This window comes from Quercus robur, chromosome 5, assembly GCF_932294415.1.
Source record: "Quercus robur chromosome 5, dhQueRobu3.1, whole genome shotgun sequence".
Lineage (NCBI taxonomy): Eukaryota > Viridiplantae > Streptophyta > Magnoliopsida > Fagales > Fagaceae > Quercus > Quercus robur.
The window spans coordinates 48,946,736-48,964,839 of record NC_065538.1 but is presented as its reverse complement, the minus strand read 5'-3'; the positions used below and the strand labels follow the sequence as shown (position 1 = coordinate 48,964,839).

At 39.5% G+C, this 18,104-nt stretch overlaps 1 protein-coding gene across 1 annotated transcript; it reads left to right on the top strand.

The window, feature by feature from the left end:
- Nucleotides 1-2,999: 2,999 nt before the first annotated feature.
- On the top strand, nt 3,000-3,889 carry LOC126728300 (uncharacterized). The gene is made up of 3 exons (XM_050434149.1): nt 3,000-3,107; nt 3,220-3,423; nt 3,536-3,889. Exons 1-3 carry the CDS (start codon nt 3,000-3,002, stop codon nt 3,887-3,889), a joined length of 666 nt encoding a protein of 221 aa, XP_050290106.1.
- Nucleotides 3,890-18,104: the final 14,215 nt, after the last annotated feature.

Genomic DNA, 18,104 nt, shown 5'->3' with positions numbered 1-18,104 from the left:
TACATTTTAAAGGGTTTGGGTATGCATCAGTTTTAGCAAAAATTTATGTTTATTTTTGCATTAGTACCCTTTTTTTTTTCATATGACCACTTTTCAAAAGCACTTACATCAAATTATCTATTATACATTTTATTTTATTTTATTTAAATAATCATTATTCATTCTTTATTTATTATTATCTTCATAAAGAGAAGGAGAGAAAGAGAGAGGAATTTGATGAGACAAGAGGTGAGAGAAAAAAAATAATATACAATTCTACAATAACTGTTGTAAGGACTCAATTTGTAACGACCCCAAAATGATGTTGGGCTCATACGTTAAAAGGCCCAAACAATAAAATTTGTAGAGCGTGGGTTTGAAAGGCTAGGCCTTAGTCACCGAACGGTGATTAGTCATGATGTTCATACAGAATTAAACCATGTTCACTCGAGGAGTCTTTCTCCTCGACACGGCCTGGGAGACTCTGGTTCTTGGCCTTTTTTCCCAACCTCCCTTCTTTTTGGCGCATAAGCCTTTACATTATATAGTCTTTCTCGATTGATCCTGACCCTCCATCTGTTGATCAGGCAGGTATCTATTCGAGTACCTGTCCTATTAGCCGGTTCCCCCTACTTTATGTTAGTTGCAATAACCGAAGCCGCACTATTCAGGGGTCTTTTCCCATCAATATGGCCAGGACGTTTGTGGGTGCATTTAATGCGGAGGTGACGTCTTTTCCTTGAACCACTCCCACTCCGTACCCCCATGTAGGTCTCATTCTACTCGCCTTATCTCCTGGGGGCGCTTTAGAGGCCGCCTTTGACGACATACTATCCTTCCCTTTGAAGTCTTGGGATGCCGAGGACAGGGTCGTCCTCGGCTGCATCTCTAGGCCATTCGGTCTTTCGCCACTTGTCCTCGGCAACTACACTCTTCGGCACGGGCCCTGGGTCCTAATGGGAAGTGGGCGGGGTCATAAGTCTTCTGGCCCCACAATAACCCCTCAAAATCCTACTGTTCGGATCCTCGGCCGGATAGGAGGGTTTTGATGACATCAGGCCTCCGTCAAAGCTTGTCAATCCTTGTCACCTATCGGTTCCCGAGACTCTTCGTTTGCCTGAGACACGTTCCTAGGGCCTTTGGAAGGTGAAACGTGTCCTTATTGAATGCGGGCGGCTCTGTGCTTCCCACGTTCAACGGCGCGATGGTGATCTAACGGTGGAGATTTCCTTGCCTTTATGGGTGGGAAAATTCATGCAGTTACTTTCGATGGGAGGTATAAATGATTTTTGGAACTGATTTGTCTTTTCACTTTTGCACTTAAGAGTTCTAGCACGTATACCTTGGGTTCATCCAAACTTTCATCCAAATTCAAGTCTATCTCTAGCACAAAAAGCCTGTCCGAGGCACCTTTCCTCTTTTCTGTAAGTTCTTTGCCTTCATTAACTCGTGCTTTTTCTTTTCTGGGTTTATTTTTCTCTTGTTCCTTTCCTTCTCCCGTCATCCACTGAGTTTACTTAGCAACTCTTAGAGATGGTTAAATTGAGATTGAGAAAATTGGTTGATACTGAAGAGGCGATGGAAAAGTTCATCGCCAATTATAGGATTCCCCCCAACGTGAGTTTGAGGCACTGTAAGATGAGGGAGTGGCATCTTCTGAGAAGGACGGGAGAGGTGGTAATTCCCATTCTCGCCTTCGTAGAGGGGGGGATGAGAATCCCTATGGGACCAGTAATGAAGAGTTACCTTAGGCATTTCTGATTAGCTCCCACCCAGTGCGCTGCCAATGTGTTTAGGATTCTGGGTTGTGTGGATGCCTTAAACGAGAAAATGGGGCTAAGACTAACCCTTCATGATGTAAATTGGTGCTACAATCTCCAAAATTTGAAGGGCAAATCCTACTACATGAAGACGAGAGACGATAGGGTTTGGCTAATCCAGTGCCTCCCCGACTCCAACAAGGGATTGAACAAGGACTTTCTTATCGTATTCGGGGAATGGCATGATGGCCTTCCATGCCCGATGGTGGAGGGAGAACCAGGTGGGGTATGGAGAGTAGAAGGGTGCCAATCTTTTGCGCCGTTTTAATTTGATGCGGTTCGGTTACTAACCATGTACATGCCTTTTTTTTTTTTTTTTTACAGATCCAAACACCTTTCACCGACAGTTTCATCTGGTTAACCGGGTTGATTTGGAAACTGTTCTTCAAGCGGCAGTTTTTGTAAATGAAGAGGATGGTCAAGTCAGAGCCGCTCACAAAATCTTAGGGTACGATCCCATTCAGAAGTCATTTGCCGACTCAAAGCACGTGATTAGCGCTAACCGTCCTCGGCTTCCAAAAATTACCGTAGTCAAACAAGGGTTTTTGATCTCCGAAGGATCTCCTATCCCAGAGGGCATCCCATTGGTGGGCTCTTCGTCCTCTCATCACACAGCGGAGGACGAAGGTAATCTAGGTCTATCCGAGGAGGGTTTTAGGGCATTTGACCAAGCCGACCCATCTGAGAATCCTTCTGGTGATCTAGGTGACCCAAACTTGTGCGAAGCGAAACTGTTGTCAGTGGGAACATCCTCTCGAGCCGAGATGGGTCTTAAGAGAAAGCCCCCGGCCAGCTTATTCGACCTCATCGAGGGTCAACCGGGGAAGGGTACACAGGAAAAACTGCAATCCAATGCTCCAACTCCCCCGTCTCAGCTTTAGCCCGTACAGACTAGGTCTTCCTCTACTAAGTCGCAGCCACAATCTCCCCGCCCCAAACTTCCTGCTCCTCCCCAATCAACTCTACCTCCTCGGCCGGAGCCCACTGACTCAAAGAGAAAGAGGAGCCCCAAGGGTAAGGAGCCCATGAATGGGGGAAAATCCCAATCCTCACAGGAAAGGGACGAAGCCCCACGAGCTCCGAAACAGTTAAAGATTGGGCACCAAAGTAAAGGGAAAGGAATTGAAGCCCAATCCACCCAAAGCAAGGGGAAAAGGGATCGAAGCCCAATCCGCGTCGAGTGCTTGGCTTCCCGCCCCAATGAGGGACCTTGGAGACAGTGATGGCAGTTATGTGGCCGATGCATTAGGGAGAACCATGCTGCTCCCCACTGATATGGAAGAGTTAAAGAACATGAGGATGCAGGAGGTTTGCCTTAGCGTGAAGAGGTACCTAGGTAATGTAAGACTCTTGAAACCTAAGGCTCTATCAATTCTGGCTCCCAGACTTTCATTCATAATATACTTGTCTCCATTGGCAGGCTATCCAGGCCACCTATAGGATGAAGGATGAAGTGAAGGGGCAGAGTAAGGCCGCCGAGGATGAACACACCAAACGCATAGATGCTGCGCAGACCCTCAAAGCTTCCGAGGCTGACCTCGCAAAGGCTAGGGAGAACTTAAAGGAGGCTACCCGAGAGAGGGATACTGATGTGGAAGAGTTAAAGAACATGAGGATGCAGGAGGTTTGCCTTAGCGTGAAGAGGTACCTAGGTATGGTAAGACTCTTGAAACCTAAGGCTCTATCAATTCTTGCTCCCAGACTTTCATTCATAATATACTTGTCTCTATTGGCAGGCTATCCAAGCCACCTATAGGATGGAGGATGAAGTGAAGGGGCAGAGTAAGGCCGCCGAGGATGAACGCACCAAACACATAGATGCTGCGCGGACCCTCAAAGCTTCCGAGGCTGACCTCGTAAAGGCTAGGGAGAACTTAAAAGAGACTACCCAAGAGAGGGATAGTGCCTTGGCAGGTTTAACTGGTGCCCAAAAGCAGGCCGAGGAACAGACAAAGCGCCTACTCGATGTCGAGGAGCAATTGCAAATAGCCAATGAGCAGATCAGTGATTTAAAGAAGAAACTAATCATGGTAGAGAATGCTAAGGGCGTGGCGGAGTTTGCCCGGGACGAAGCCGTGAGGGCCAAGTAGGAGGCCGAGTTTGCCAGAAACGAGGCCGAAGCTGCTAGGGACAAGGCCAAAGAGGAGGGTTACGAGACGAGGATGGCTGAAACCCAGGCCTTCCTTAAAGCTCAAATTCCTAGAGTATGTAGACTATACTGCTCCCAGGTTTGGGAAGAGGCCTTAAAACGAGCTGGGGTGGATGCTTCGTCTAACTTGTGGAAGGCGGAGAGCATATTTTATCCTCCAGCCATCCGTGAGACCACCTCCGCCAACTTCGAGGCTATGAGCGATTAACACGAGGCAGGGGTTACTCAGTCAGAAGCTGCAGAGGTCATCGTCCCTCTTGGCGAGTTGATTGAAGGAGGAGAGCCTCATGATGCGACGGAAGCACCTGGAGGTATGAATCCCGAGATGCCCAAAGAGGGTGTCGAGCCTACGGTCAGCGCTCTGATCCCTGATGTCGAGGAGCCAGCCATCCTTGTTCAGCCCCTACAGGTAATTCCCCTTACTGAGATCCCCAAGAGCATCGAAACCGACCCTACTCAGCCTTCCCAAGAAGGGGATGTCTCCCAGGGCCCTAAGGCTAGTCCTGCTCTGCCTTCCGAGGATGTGGACAAAACGACATTGAAGAAGTAGCAGCCCTGGCCAATCTTCGTATTTGTTTCCAGTTTAACTTTTTAACTAGTTTCTCTTTTGTTTTGAAAACTTTATAGTTTGACTGCAGTTTGAACTTATTAACCACATATATGAAATTTTTTTCTTCCTTTAAATTGTATGTTAGTTGCCCTTGCTGATGCTTACTATTGTTGCAGATCTCCTGATTTTTGAATTAGTTATCTTAACATGTATGAATGGTTGTGCATATGATATATTTGGGATCATATCCCAGAATTCTAACTTACCCGCGCCCATAGGACGTTGAATTTGTGCCTGAACACACTTCTGGGGAGATATAGGCATCATCCGAGATGTCATGCATATTGTTAAGCCAAGCCTGGTATCTAGATCTCCTTTAAGTAGTTGGTTTCCCCATAGGTTCGAGTTCGAGGACCATGCAGACGCAGTATCTTGGTTCTGTCCAAAACTTAGATATTTTCATAAAGTAGTTGGTTTCCCCATAGGTTTGAGTCCAAGAACCATACAATACCTTGGTTCTGTCTAAAACTTAGATATTTTCTTTAAGTAGTTGGTTTCCCCATAAGTTTGAGTCCGAGGACCATACAATACCTTGGTTCTGTCTAAAACTTAGATATTTTCATTAAGTAGTTGGTTTCCCCATAGGTTTGAGTCTGAGAACCATGCAATACCTTGGTTCTGTCCAAAACTTAGATTTCTTTTAAGTAGTTGGGGGGACCAGCCCCTTGGCCAAGGTGTGGGACGTTGATTTGACGTTGGAAGCCCCAAGAACTGCCCGTGCCACCGGTGCTTCGAAGCGTAGCCCCTAGTGGAACTTTATATTAAGGCACAACAACGGGCCGTTGGAAATGGTGGAGGGACTTTCTCGATCCACCGTCTGTGCCAACACACAAGCCCTTCCCACGGACAACGCCAATTGTAAGGACTCAATTTATAACGACCCCAAAATGATGTTGGGTTCGTACGTTAAAAGGCCCAAACAATAAAATTTGTAGAACGTGGGCTTGAAAGGCTAGGCCTTGGTCACCGAATGGTGATTAGTCATGGTGTTCATACAAAATTAAACCATGTTCGCTCGAGGAGTCTTTCTCTTCGACATGGCCTAGGAGGCTTTGGTTCTTGGCCTTTTTTCCCAGCCTCCCTTCTTTTTGGTGCATAAGCCTTTACATTATATAGCCTTTCTCAATTGATCCTGACCCTCCATCTGTTGATCAGGCAGGTATCTATTCGAGTACCTGTCCCATCAGCCGGTTCCCCCTATTTTATGTTAGTTGCAATAATCGAAGCCGCACTGTTCAGGGGTCTTTTCCCATCAATATGGCCAGGAGATTTGTGGGCGCATTTAATGCGGAGGTGACCTTTTTTTTTTGAACCACTCCCACTCCGTACCCCCATATAGGTCCCATTCTACTCGCCTTATCTTCTAGGGGCGCTTTGGAGGCCGCCTTTGACGACATACTGCCCTTCCCTTTGAAGTCTTGGAATGCCGAGGACAGGGTCGTCCTCGGCTGCATCTCTAGGCCATTCGGTCTTTCGCCACTTGTCCTCAGTAACTACACTCCTCGGCATGAGCCCTGGGTCCTAATGGGAAGTGGGCTGGGTCATAAGTCTTCTGGCCCTACAACTGTGTATATTTACAAGTTTACATTAGTAATTTTGCTAATTTATACATTTTTATCTTGATTGATGTGGGTGATTTTAGGATTTGAATGTGAAAATTTAGTTATTTAACACATTTTTCTATTATATGCTTCCTCATGATGCAAATGCTCTAGTATAAGCTATTATGTCATCATAAAGTATAGTTTGGCTAATAGCAATGGCAGTCTAGAAGAGTTTATTTTCATAAGTTTATATTGTATTTATAAAATACATTCGGCAAAAGTATACTTAAAATATTGTAAATAAGCTAAATGAACTTCTTAAGTTAAAGCTGTAAATAAGCCTAATAAATTTCTTAATTTCTCTTAAAATAAATAAATAATTCTAAAATGTAAAGTTATTAAATCTTAAACATTTATCTCATATTTGTTCTTTTACATGCACAATAAAATCTCACTAGAAGCTAAGATGTTAAATTATCGTAGGTCAAAATAATAATAATAATAATTGTAGGAGCCCGAAGATTTGGAGCCCAAGCCCACTAGGAGTAATGGGTTATGCTTCTCAAACTTCGCCCAAGTCAATAAAATTTGTAAGAGGTGAGAAAGAACAACAACAATGGGCTCTGCTCGAGGACATGTACAAGGAGGAATCTCGTTTTTTATTGTTTAGAAACAAATAAATACAGGGTTCTCTCTAGGTGCTCCCGGGGAGACTATATCATACAAGATTGGTCCTGTTCACTTTCTTCTTCCTAGTGTCTTTTCTTCTGTTTCTTTTCTCTCTCCTTCCTTTTTTCGATCCCCCCTATAATGCTCTCACTCCCTTTCTTATATACATCTCCCTTCATTGCATCTTCACCCTCCATTTCTACTTCACCTCCCTCCTTTTGTGACACTTGTTACCTTTCACATCTGAAGCAGGTGGTGGAAAAGACCTGCTTAGCTATAGCTTACAATGTTCAGGTCACTTCCCCATTAATGCGGCTGATAAAACTGTTGTCTACCATTTAATGCAGATGCAACAGGCTACATCAGGCCAACAGCTTCCCTACTACCTACAGACTTCCACTCTCTTCAAATTCTAGCTTCCACTTAGAGTACCATAGAGTACCAAGACTCATTTCTTCTTCTCCTCGGGTGGCTTCCTCCCTTAGGCCCGTGGCTTGTAGTATCATCAAGTCAATGTTGCGACCTTTCGACTTCATCCTCGGTCCTCGGGTCAATGGTGCAACTCCTCAGCTTCCTCTTTGGTCCTCGGGCACCCACAATAATAATAATAATAATAATAATAATAATAATAATAATATAACTCAAAATAAAAGTGTTGTGAAAATGTTGCACTCCTAAACTTTCTAATCTCAAATAACTAGATAGAGTTTATCAATGTAAGTTTTTCGATAAACAAAAAAGCATACTATATGTATTTGCAAAGACTAGGCATAAAAAGCAACAGCAACAAGACACTCTTGTTGGACAATATGGGTCTCAAAAACCCATTTAGAACATTGAATTAGAACCTTATCATTCAAAGGCTTTTTAACTCGCAAGACAAGGGGAAAAAGACTTTGGCTTATCCTGAAGTAGAAACCAGGTGACAAAGACCTAAGACTCTTTACCTTTGATTAACTCGTTACTATTTTGAAAGTCGTACCTCCGACTGCCACCCATTTTTAGTGTCGTCTCTAGATTCTAAGAGCAAATTACTATTCCTATGTCTTTGGTTTTCAATTAATTTTTGTGTTTGATGGAGAATGGATTATCTCATATGTTGTACCAATAATGAATTGTCTTTTATGAAAATTAAAATTAAAAGAAAAATAAAGTTCAAATCTTAAATTCAATAAGTCTATGATTTCAGTAAATGTTTGACACATAGAGAATCCATGAGTATAAATTACATTCTTCTACTCTAAACTATATTTCATTTTACATACCCAATGAATTATTGAAATGCGTGATTCATCTCCCAAAATTATAATACTATAACACTTAACTCTCTACCATCTATTTTGGTGTTAATAGTCTAATGGATTGAAGTATTAAAAGACCAACTTACTCATTTGTTTTGGAGTGAGAGGTAAATTGGTTTGTTTAATACTAAATTTCATAGCATGGGGTGAAGTGTTACAAAATTATAACTTAGGAAGTCAATTGTGCATTTCGATTGTTTAAGGGAAAAAGTGTAAAATATAATTTAATTTATGGTAGAAAAGTGTAATCCCTCCTAAGTAGAATGAATAAAATTAGGGTTTAAGTTTCAAAAGAGATGGGAAAATTAAGGTATAATCTTGATGAAGTTTTTATCTATCTCTACAAAAGTTCACTTTAACTTGTAGAATCACTTAGGAGAGAGAGAGAGAGAGAGAGAGAGAGAGAGAGAGAGAGAGGTTATCTAAAAAAAAAAAGTTTAGAATTGAGTTAATTTTCTACAAATGATTAAATTATTTAATAATGAGTGATAAATATTAATATTTTGTTTCAATTAAAAATTTTGAAGTGTCACTTTGCTAAAGTTGTAATTTTAAGAGTTACTTTAAAAATCCCAAGTATCCAAATTCCAAACTCGAATTTCATGGGAATATGTCACTTTCTAAATTATAACATTATCATTCTCATACCACCTACCATTACTATAGTTTATAATCTTTGCCACAACCAACACCATAACAGTGCTACCACTCCAAATTTCATAGCCACCCATTGCCATCACCATTACCATTGTACACTATCATCACCACTACCATCCACCTTTGTCACCACCACCATCATCACTATATCATTACCTCAATAATACCATAGTTGTTTTAGTTCTTTTACCTCTATGGTATCTAATATCTTAATTCTTTAAAAATATAAATTTATACTGGATGGACTAAAATTCCTATCAATTTAAATCATGCCATTTTTAAATTCCATTAATACCATATATGTAGTATGGAAAATTTTATGCTACAAATAATCTCTCGAAATAGAAATACTTTAGGGAGAAAAAGTACTACAATCCGCTAACAAAAATTTACTACTTTTTATGCAACTTAACACTTGTTGTGATTCTTTGAAAAAAAAAACACCAAAAAAGAAGGGGGAAATTTAACAAATTCTCAAGGTACTAATTTGTGAAATATTTTTAGAAATTTTTCATAGGAAAAGAGAAAAGCAACTAAATTTTTTGACATTTTTTTATTATATATTTTTCATAAAATTGGTATTAAAACTTTTCTAAAATGGTTTATTAACAAATGTCTTAAGAGCACCCATTAACTAAACCAAAAAAGAAACACTTGAAAAGAGATCATAAACCATGCTTCATTAAATGGAGGTTTACTTTAAGCCTAATCTTTTGAGCTGAGTATAGGATTGTAAACAAGTAGATTCGAGTATTAAAAGTTCAGACTTGTTAATTTAATTTTATTTCAAACACAAGCCGAGCTCGAGCTCATCACCAAATTAAATTATATGTTCAAGTTTGGTTCATTTACTTGTTGATCAAGTTCGAACTTGTTCACGAGTTACATGATTGGTTTATATATTTTCATACATTAAGTAAAACCACGACTAAAATATTTTACCCTTTCACAAATCTATAAAGTTTTACTACAAATAGATTGTTTATGCTATGAATAAACTACAAATAATGATTTTATATCATATGAACCAATTTACAACTTTATACAATCTTATTTCAAGTCTATATAAATATATTTTTAGACAAGTATATGTATAAGTATATAGTTTAATATATAATTAATTCAAGCCCTTGCCCTTATGTTCACTGGCTTGTCCACAAATACACATACTTATGTTTGAGCTTAACTCATTTTATAATCAAGCTTAAAGTTGGGCTTGAACTAGACAAATGAACACAAACAAGTTTTTTTCTTAAATTGAGCTCGAGTTATTTATAAATAGTTTTGTTCATTTACTAACTCTAGTTAAGTGTGATTTTAACAACACTTCCATAAGGTATAGTATTTATTACACACTTGTTGTATACACTTTCACAGTCGAGAAAGTTGCACAAAAATAATGACTTGAGTCACGATTTCCAAGCTCAAAATTGCAACTCTTTATTTTTTTTATATTTTTTTTTAATATTTAGAGAGACTTGTATAAAACAAGTATTTCCCTAAAAATAATAAAACTTAAGTATTCATTAAAATTCCCAATTAAATTCAATCACAATTGTATTGAATTTAATTGTCTTAGGAAAACAAGATGCTGTTTATGTTTTATTTAATTAAGAAACCTAATATAACGCAACTAAACTATTCTGCCTAAATTTTGCCCCCACTAACAAATATGACTGCGGCAAAGTGAGAAAACCTGCTAATGCGGCGTCGTTTGACGCCCTATATACAATTGGCTAATAAAGGCCCCAAAAACACCCTTAACCACATCCATATGCTTTTCATCACATGTAGCCCACCGCTATATATCCAGCGTCCTACAATCATAAACATCTATGTAAAATCGTGAATTTATAAACCTTAGAATCTTGATCTCATTGAAAGATTTTGAGCTTAGAAGTGTTTAACAATGGCGAAGAATCAATAACAGAAAATGAGAGAGAGAGAGAGAGAGAGAGAAAAGGTAAAAGAGAGTTTCTGGAAATGAGTAAAATTGATTATCCAAGCTCAAAGAGCAATACATAACACAGAGCTCTTATTTATAGAGCCTGAGAATACATACAAGACTAAATCTTCTAGAAGATCAATCCTAACTATATTGTAACAACCCAAATAACCATCTTCGATAATCAAGGAAGGCAGTTATGATCAAGTCTGTAACTTCCCTCTACCTTGAGTTCTGGGAAGAACAGGGTGAGTCTTGAACCTGGAAGCTTGAATCTGTGAGGAAGATAGTGTCAAAACGGTGACGTTTGTGTTTACTGAAAACGCACCATTTCACTAACGTGTGTTTCCTTCTTTACTGGAACGCACCGTTTTACTAACAATCATTAAACCACACAACACCGTTTTGAGTCCATTTAAGTTACCGTTGGAGAAGTAGCCATTAGACTTCGTCTTCCTCTTTATTCTCAGATTTCAAAGATTCCTTGTGCTCTGTCTTCACCATTTGCACATTATCTCTAACATCCCCCCTCAAAACCATGGGGTCAACAGACACCATGATTTTGGACCTGAGATAAACAAATTGAGAGGTAGAGAGACTTTTAGTGAAAATGTCAGCGAGTTGATCCCCAGTAGCAATATATTTCACTTGAAGATCCCTAGGCAAAACCCTCTCACGAACAAAATGGTAATCAACCTCCAAATGTTTGGTGCGGGCGTGGAAGACAGGATTAGATGCAATTGCCAAGGCAGATACATTATCACACCAAAGCTTGGGAGCAGTGGGAAGAAAAATGCCCAGATCTTTGAACACCTGTCAAAGCCAGCACAGTTCAGCAGCTGTAGAAGCCAAGGCACAGTACTCAGATTCAGTAGAAGATCTGGACACTGTGTCTTGCTTCTTAGCACTTCAGGTAATAGGGTTGTACTCAAGATAGGCAATGAAACCAGTGGTAGATCATCTATCAAAAGGATCACCTGCCCAGTCTGAGTCAGAGAAGGCAGAGAGAGAGATAGGACCAGGTTGAAGGAGAATACCAAAATTGAGAGTGCCAGTGATGTATCTAAGGATGCGTTTTGCAGCAGTAAGATGAACATTCGTAGGAAAGGACATAAACTGACAAACTTGATGTACAGCAAAACTCAAATCAAGTCTGGTGAAAGTCAAATAATGGAGTGAACCAACCAGACTTCGATATTCATGTGGATTAGAGAGCAAAGAGCCCTCATTGGGCACCAATCTGAGATGAGGAGCACGAGAAGATCTTGCAGGTTTAGAAGACTGCATTTGGAGTTTGAGAAGCAAGTCTTGAGCATATTTTGTTTGAGTAAGGAACAAACCCTTAGACGATCTGGTGATTTGAAGGCCAAGAAAATAGTGAAGGGGACCTAAATCTTTAAGCTCAAAAGCCTGACTAAGTTGAGCTACCAAAAAGTCTAAGAACTTGGGATTGTTGCCAGTGATGATAATGTCATCCACATAGACCAAGAGATAAACCACAAGATTGCCATGATGAAGGATGAATAGGGAGGAATCAACAAGAGAAGCTTGAAACCCCATGTGCAATAGTTGGGTTGAAAACCTCTCAAACTAGACCCTAGGTGCCTATTTAAGCCCATAGAGAGACTTCCAAAGTCTGCATACATAGTTTGGACAAGAAGGGTCAACATACCCAGGAGGCTGCACCATATACACCTCTTCCCTCAAATGACCATGAAGAAAGGCATTCCTAACATCCAATTGTCTTAAAGGCCAGTCAAATTGAACAGCAAGTGAAAGAATGATTCTAACTATGGGAGGTTTAATGACAGGGCTGAAGGTTTCCTCAAAATCCACACCATATTGTTGATGAAAGCCCTTGGCAACCAATCTAGCCTTATACGTATTGATGCTGCCATCACTGTTGAGTTTAAGTTTGAAGACCCACTTGCAACCAACAACATTCTGAGAAGGAGAAGGAGGGACTAAAGACCAAGTCCCTTGTCTTTGTAAGGCAACAAACTCCTCATCCATGGCAACACACCACTGAGGAAATTGGATTGCAACCTTATTGGAGGGAGGTTCAGTCAAGGTATAGTCAGGCTTGAGGGCCTTAGAAGAAGGCTTGGAGAGCTTTGCAGGCTTGACCACTGACTGAGGCTCATCAGTAATTGCCTAAGCAACAAGTGCCTTTGGCTTAAAAGTACCAACCTTAGACCTTGTAACCATAGAATGTGTGTTGGTAACAGAAGGAGCCTGAAACGTAAAAGCCATTTGTGGAGCAAGAGGGTATACAGGAGGAATAGGTGTACGAATGAATAAGGAGGGAGTAGGTTGTGATATAGAGGGATTAGGGCCAGATGCAGTAACATGTGCAATAACTGGGGCAATGACTGGTGTAGGGACTGGGTAGAGACTGATGCAGTAACTTGTGCAGATACTGGGTCAGGAATTGATGTAGGTACTAGTGTAGACACAGGTTCAGTAGGAATAGGAGTAACAGTGATAGATGTAGGTGTAGGAAAGGGAGGTTGAGATGGGATGGATGAGGGTGTAACAGTGGTATCTGACACAGGAAAGAGAAAAGAAAATGTAGAAGACTGTGCAGTATGTGGTGCAGTGGGATTAGAAGATAAAGTCAAGGAGGGAAAAAAGTCATGTTCATTGAATAAGACATGCCTGGAGATATAAATCCGGGAGGTAATAGGGTTTAAACAAATGTAACCTTTAGTATAAGGAGGGTAACCAAGAAAGATGCAAGAAGTGGTGTAGGGTTGAAGTTTGTTGGAATTGTATGGTTTAAGTAAAGGAAAACAAACACAGCCAAAGGTCTTCAGATGGGAAATGTCAGGTTTGGTGAGGAATAACAATTCCCAAGGAGTTTGATTGTTAAGATTGGGTGTAGGAAGTCTGTTGATAATATGAGCTGCTGTGGATATGGCATAGGACCAGTATGAGGGTGGTCATTGAGAATGTGATAACATAGTTAAAGCACATTTAACCAAATGCTTGTGTTTCCTCTCAGCTACCCCATTTTGCTGAGGTGTATGACGACAGGTAAGATGCTGGATAATACCATTTGAGGAACAAAATCTTTTAAACACATTTGAAGTAAATTCACCACCTCAGAATTTTTATTTTGGAGTCAAGTTGATTTTCTATTGTAGCTTTAAAGTATTTAAAACTTCAAACACATCAGACTTGAATTTTAAAAGGAAAAGCCAGCTAAATTTGGAGTAATCATTAACAAAAGAACATAATACTGAAAATCATTAATAGAGGTGGTGGGTGCTGGACCCCAAACATCAGAGTAAATCAATTCAAGAGGTTTAGAAACTTTAAAACCAGATTTATCAAAAGATAATTGATGCATTTTGCCATTGAGACTTACAATGTGTAACAGAATCAGTGATTGGTAAGATACAAGATGCATCAACTGAAGAAAGTGCTATGGTAAGCACTTTATTACTAGGGTGCCCTAGCCTATGATGCCACAGCAGCCAATTATTAACCTTATTTACATGTAAAGCAGTAGGAAAACAAGAAGATTGAGCAGATTGAGGAGATGGTGAGACTGAAGTAGAGTGGAAGGCAGTTGGCTTGAGGAAGTTCCTTGAGTAAATTGGATAGACTCCATTTTTACTCAAGCCCCTGTAGAGGAGTCTCCCCGTAGGTATATCCTGAATTTTCAATTCATTTGCATCAAAGTGACAAGAGCAATTATTGTGAAGGCAAAATTTGTGAACAGAAAGGAGATTCATGACTATCCTAGGGACATGTAAAACATCTTTAAGAATGAAATTGTGATATTTAGTGGGAAGGGTAGTATTACCTATATGGTTGATTGGTAGAGCCTGACCATTGCCCACAGTGACTTGTTCAGATCCTTTGTATTGAGATTGAGTTGCAAGGTTGCTAAGATTGGCAGTAAGATGATCTGATGTGCCAGAGTTAGCCAACCAAGGATCTTGATTATTAGCAATAGCAACATTAGTAGCACTAGCCATGGCAGCTAGTTTAGCTAGGGGATTCTTTCCATGATAAGCAAAATTCATTGTGGTAACAGTCCAAGGCAGAATGTCCAAATTTCCAACAGATCTAACATGTAGGTCGATCAGCCTTAAGAACATGAGCAGGTGTATGACTATGATATGTTGAATTTTGATTATTATGAGGGGAAAAACCTTGAGGTGTCTGAAAGATGAACTGTTGACCTCCATTGGAGTTGAATCTACCTCCACCTCTTCCTCTATTAGAGTAGTTTCTGCCCCTTCCTCTTCCAGATCCATGATTTTGAGATGGATTCTGAGAATTGCCATTTGATTTGCTATTAGATGAAAACATGGCCAAAGAGTGAGGAATTGAATTTGAGTGCTCCATGATTGCTTGTTCTTCACTTTGCAACATTATAGCTAGTTGCTCATAGGAGATAGGATCACTTCCAGTGCGGATTGCAGAACAGAAGTGAGCAAAATCCCTAGGGAGTCCTCTAAGAACAATGCAAATCAATTCTTCATTGTCAACAACCACTCCAACTGCAAGAAGCTTGTCATGAGCAACTTTAATCTTCTACAAAAAGCTATTCATTGAATCATTTCCTTTCTTGAGGCTTTGAAGCTCAAGTTTAAGATTTAGTATGTTAGCCCTTGATGTGGAGGTGAACCTCTGTTCAAGAGTATTCCAGACCTCCCTTGAGTTTGTGATCCCAACAACAAGTGAGAAAACTTGAGGAGTGAGAGTGGAATTGATCAAAGAGAAAAAGGCCTTATCTTTGATAATCCAAGATTGAAATTTAGGATTCACAACTAAAGTTGGATTTCCTATAGCATCAAGTACAAAAGGAGATGGTTTTAGAGTTGTACCAACAATGTGCTCAATCAACGGGTATGCTTCCAGTATCATGATTAGCTGGTGTTTCCATGGTATGTAGTTGGTGTAATCCAACATGATAGACATTAGGTTTGACATGTTGGAGAGTAACAGTAACGGAGATGGAGATGGAGATGGAGTTGTGTGAGTAGAGGATGATGGAATCGAAGTAAATTGAGAAGATTCTGTAGGTGCAATTGAAGCCATGGATCTAGAGCTCTGATACCATGAAAGATTTTGAGCTCAGAAGTGTTTAACAATGGAAGAATCAATAACAGAAAATGAGAGAGAGAGAGAGAGAGAGAGTTTCTGGAAATGAGTAAAATTGATTATCCAAGCTCAGAGAACAATACATAACACAGAGCTCTTATTTATAGAGCCTGAGAATACATACATGACTAAATCTTCTAGAAGATCAATCCTAACTGTATTGTAACAACCCAAATAACCATCTTCGATAATCAAGGAAGGCAGTTATGATCAAGTCTATAACTTCCCTCTACCTTGAGTTCTGGGAAGAACAAAGTAAGTCTTGAACCTGGAAGCTTGAATTTGTGAGGAAGATAGTGTTAAAATGGTGACGTTTGTGTTTACTGAAAACGCACTGTTTCACTAACGTGTGTTTCCTTCTTTACTGGAACGCATCGTTTTACTAACAATCATTAAACCACACGACACCGTTTTGAGTCCATTTAAGTTACCGTTGGAGAAGTAGCCGTTAGACTTCGTCTTCCTCTTTATTCTTAGATTTCAAAGATTCCTTGTGCTTTGTCTTCACCATTTGCACATTATCTCTAACACTCATAACCAGTTACCTAAATATATGTTTACCACAACTGGGTCATTCCAAAATAACAAACCGCACAAATGAACAAACAAATCATGAAAGACAACCATTTACAAATAAAATAAAAAGAAAGATCATGAAAGAAAACCAATCAGTCCAGATACCAATTACCAAGTAACTTGCATAAATCATGAACCAAACAAAACTTAATCACAAAATGTTATTCATCTGAAAAATACAACTAAGGCTATGACATTGTTAACGAATTGTTCACAATGAAAAACTGCATATGAGATTTAAGAACACAAGGTGTATTATGGCCCAGCATCGTCGCTCAATTTCTTACCAGGTTATAGTGACATCACCACTACCAGGACCATAACTAAAACAATCATGCCATATGTGAAAGGGAAAATATCGTTTATCATTGAATCGTGTACAATAGCTACATACAACAAAGTAACAAGATGACCTACTCATTTGCACGCCTAGACTAAAGAAACATGAATTCTTATTTGACCCCCACCCCACTCCCCAACAACGTCCAAAAACATATTTTCCTCTCCTTTTTCCAGTTTTCTTCCTTCATTTCCTATAGCCAAATGAAAAAAGGGAAAAATAAATGGCCAACCCACCCCAGAATAATTAATTCCCAATAGACAATGGTTCTTATATAATGCTCTTAGATAACGTTACAAGTTTGATTATGGATTGCTCCAGTATCTCTTCTCTCAATTTTTTGATCCTTCATCTTGTTTTCTCCTTCTTCTTCTATACTTCTCCTTTTCATCTCCACCTTCCACCTGTATGCTAGATGGTTTGGGCTGATACTTGTCCCATTAGCCCTTCCAATAAGTCCTCATGTAGTAGCTGTAAGGCTGAAATACACTGTTTAGGTATCACTTCTACATTAATGCGGTCAGGGGATTAGCTGCAGTGCATTTAATGCGGAGGTAGTAGCTTTCTCCCCAGATATTTTAGGGCTCATCCTTATCTTATATCTCTGCAATGCTTGTCCACCCCAACTGAATCTCAGGGGTTGTCATCCTTGCTGTCAAACCATCTTCCAAGACCTCGGCCAAGTCTAGTCGAGGAAGTTTTCATCCTCGGCACACTCTCCGGAGCTATTATGACCAAACCCCACCTTTTATTTATCAGTGCAATCTCCTCCTCGGGTTGATCCTCGTTCTCGGCTTGGGCCACAGGCCCAATATATGGATAAATAATGAACTTTTGGGCCCAAGGCCCCTACAATATAAAATATGCAAAATTAAGTTATTATCATGCCACTTTTTGAACATTACTTTTGTAAATTATCATTTGGAGTTAGCTAAAAGAAGAAAAATGTGTATATGTGTGTGTGAGCGTTTTTTTTTTTTTTGGGAGAATGTGCTCTTTATGATGTCATAAACACCATATTTTTAATTACTATATAACTCTTATAAAGATTAATCTAGTGTCATGTTAATTTAAGAATAACCAAGTTTATTAAATTCTTCATTAGTTAATATAAAATTTATGATGGATAGTCAATTAAAAAAAAAAAACTGAAATTATAATCTTAAAAGTGTTCAAATTAATTAATTATTATTTTTGAATCAATTAAGGATTATTTTTTCTCGAGACAATTAATATTTGTGCAAACACCATGTGTGCAAGAAACAATGGTTGTTAGAGTTTTAATTTATAAAAGAAAATTTTTAATTTTGCCAATAATATTAATTAGGAAATGACAAATTTGTAGATTACACCATTAAATTTGAGGTAAGTATCTGTCCCCTAAAGTATCAAAATT

Excerpts from the sequence above, each read along its gene's own strand:
- LOC126728300 (XM_050434149.1), top strand. The coding sequence starts at position 3,000 with ATGAGGGACCTTGGAGACAGTGATGGCAGTTATGTGGCCGATGCATTA. Across the intron at positions 3,108-3,219 it reads AGAACATGAGGATGCAGGAG|GCTATCCAGGCCACCTATAG; the intron begins GTTTGCCTTAGC and ends CTCCATTGGCAG. Across the intron at positions 3,424-3,535 it reads AGAACATGAGGATGCAGGAG|GCTATCCAAGCCACCTATAG; the intron begins GTTTGCCTTAGC and ends CTCTATTGGCAG.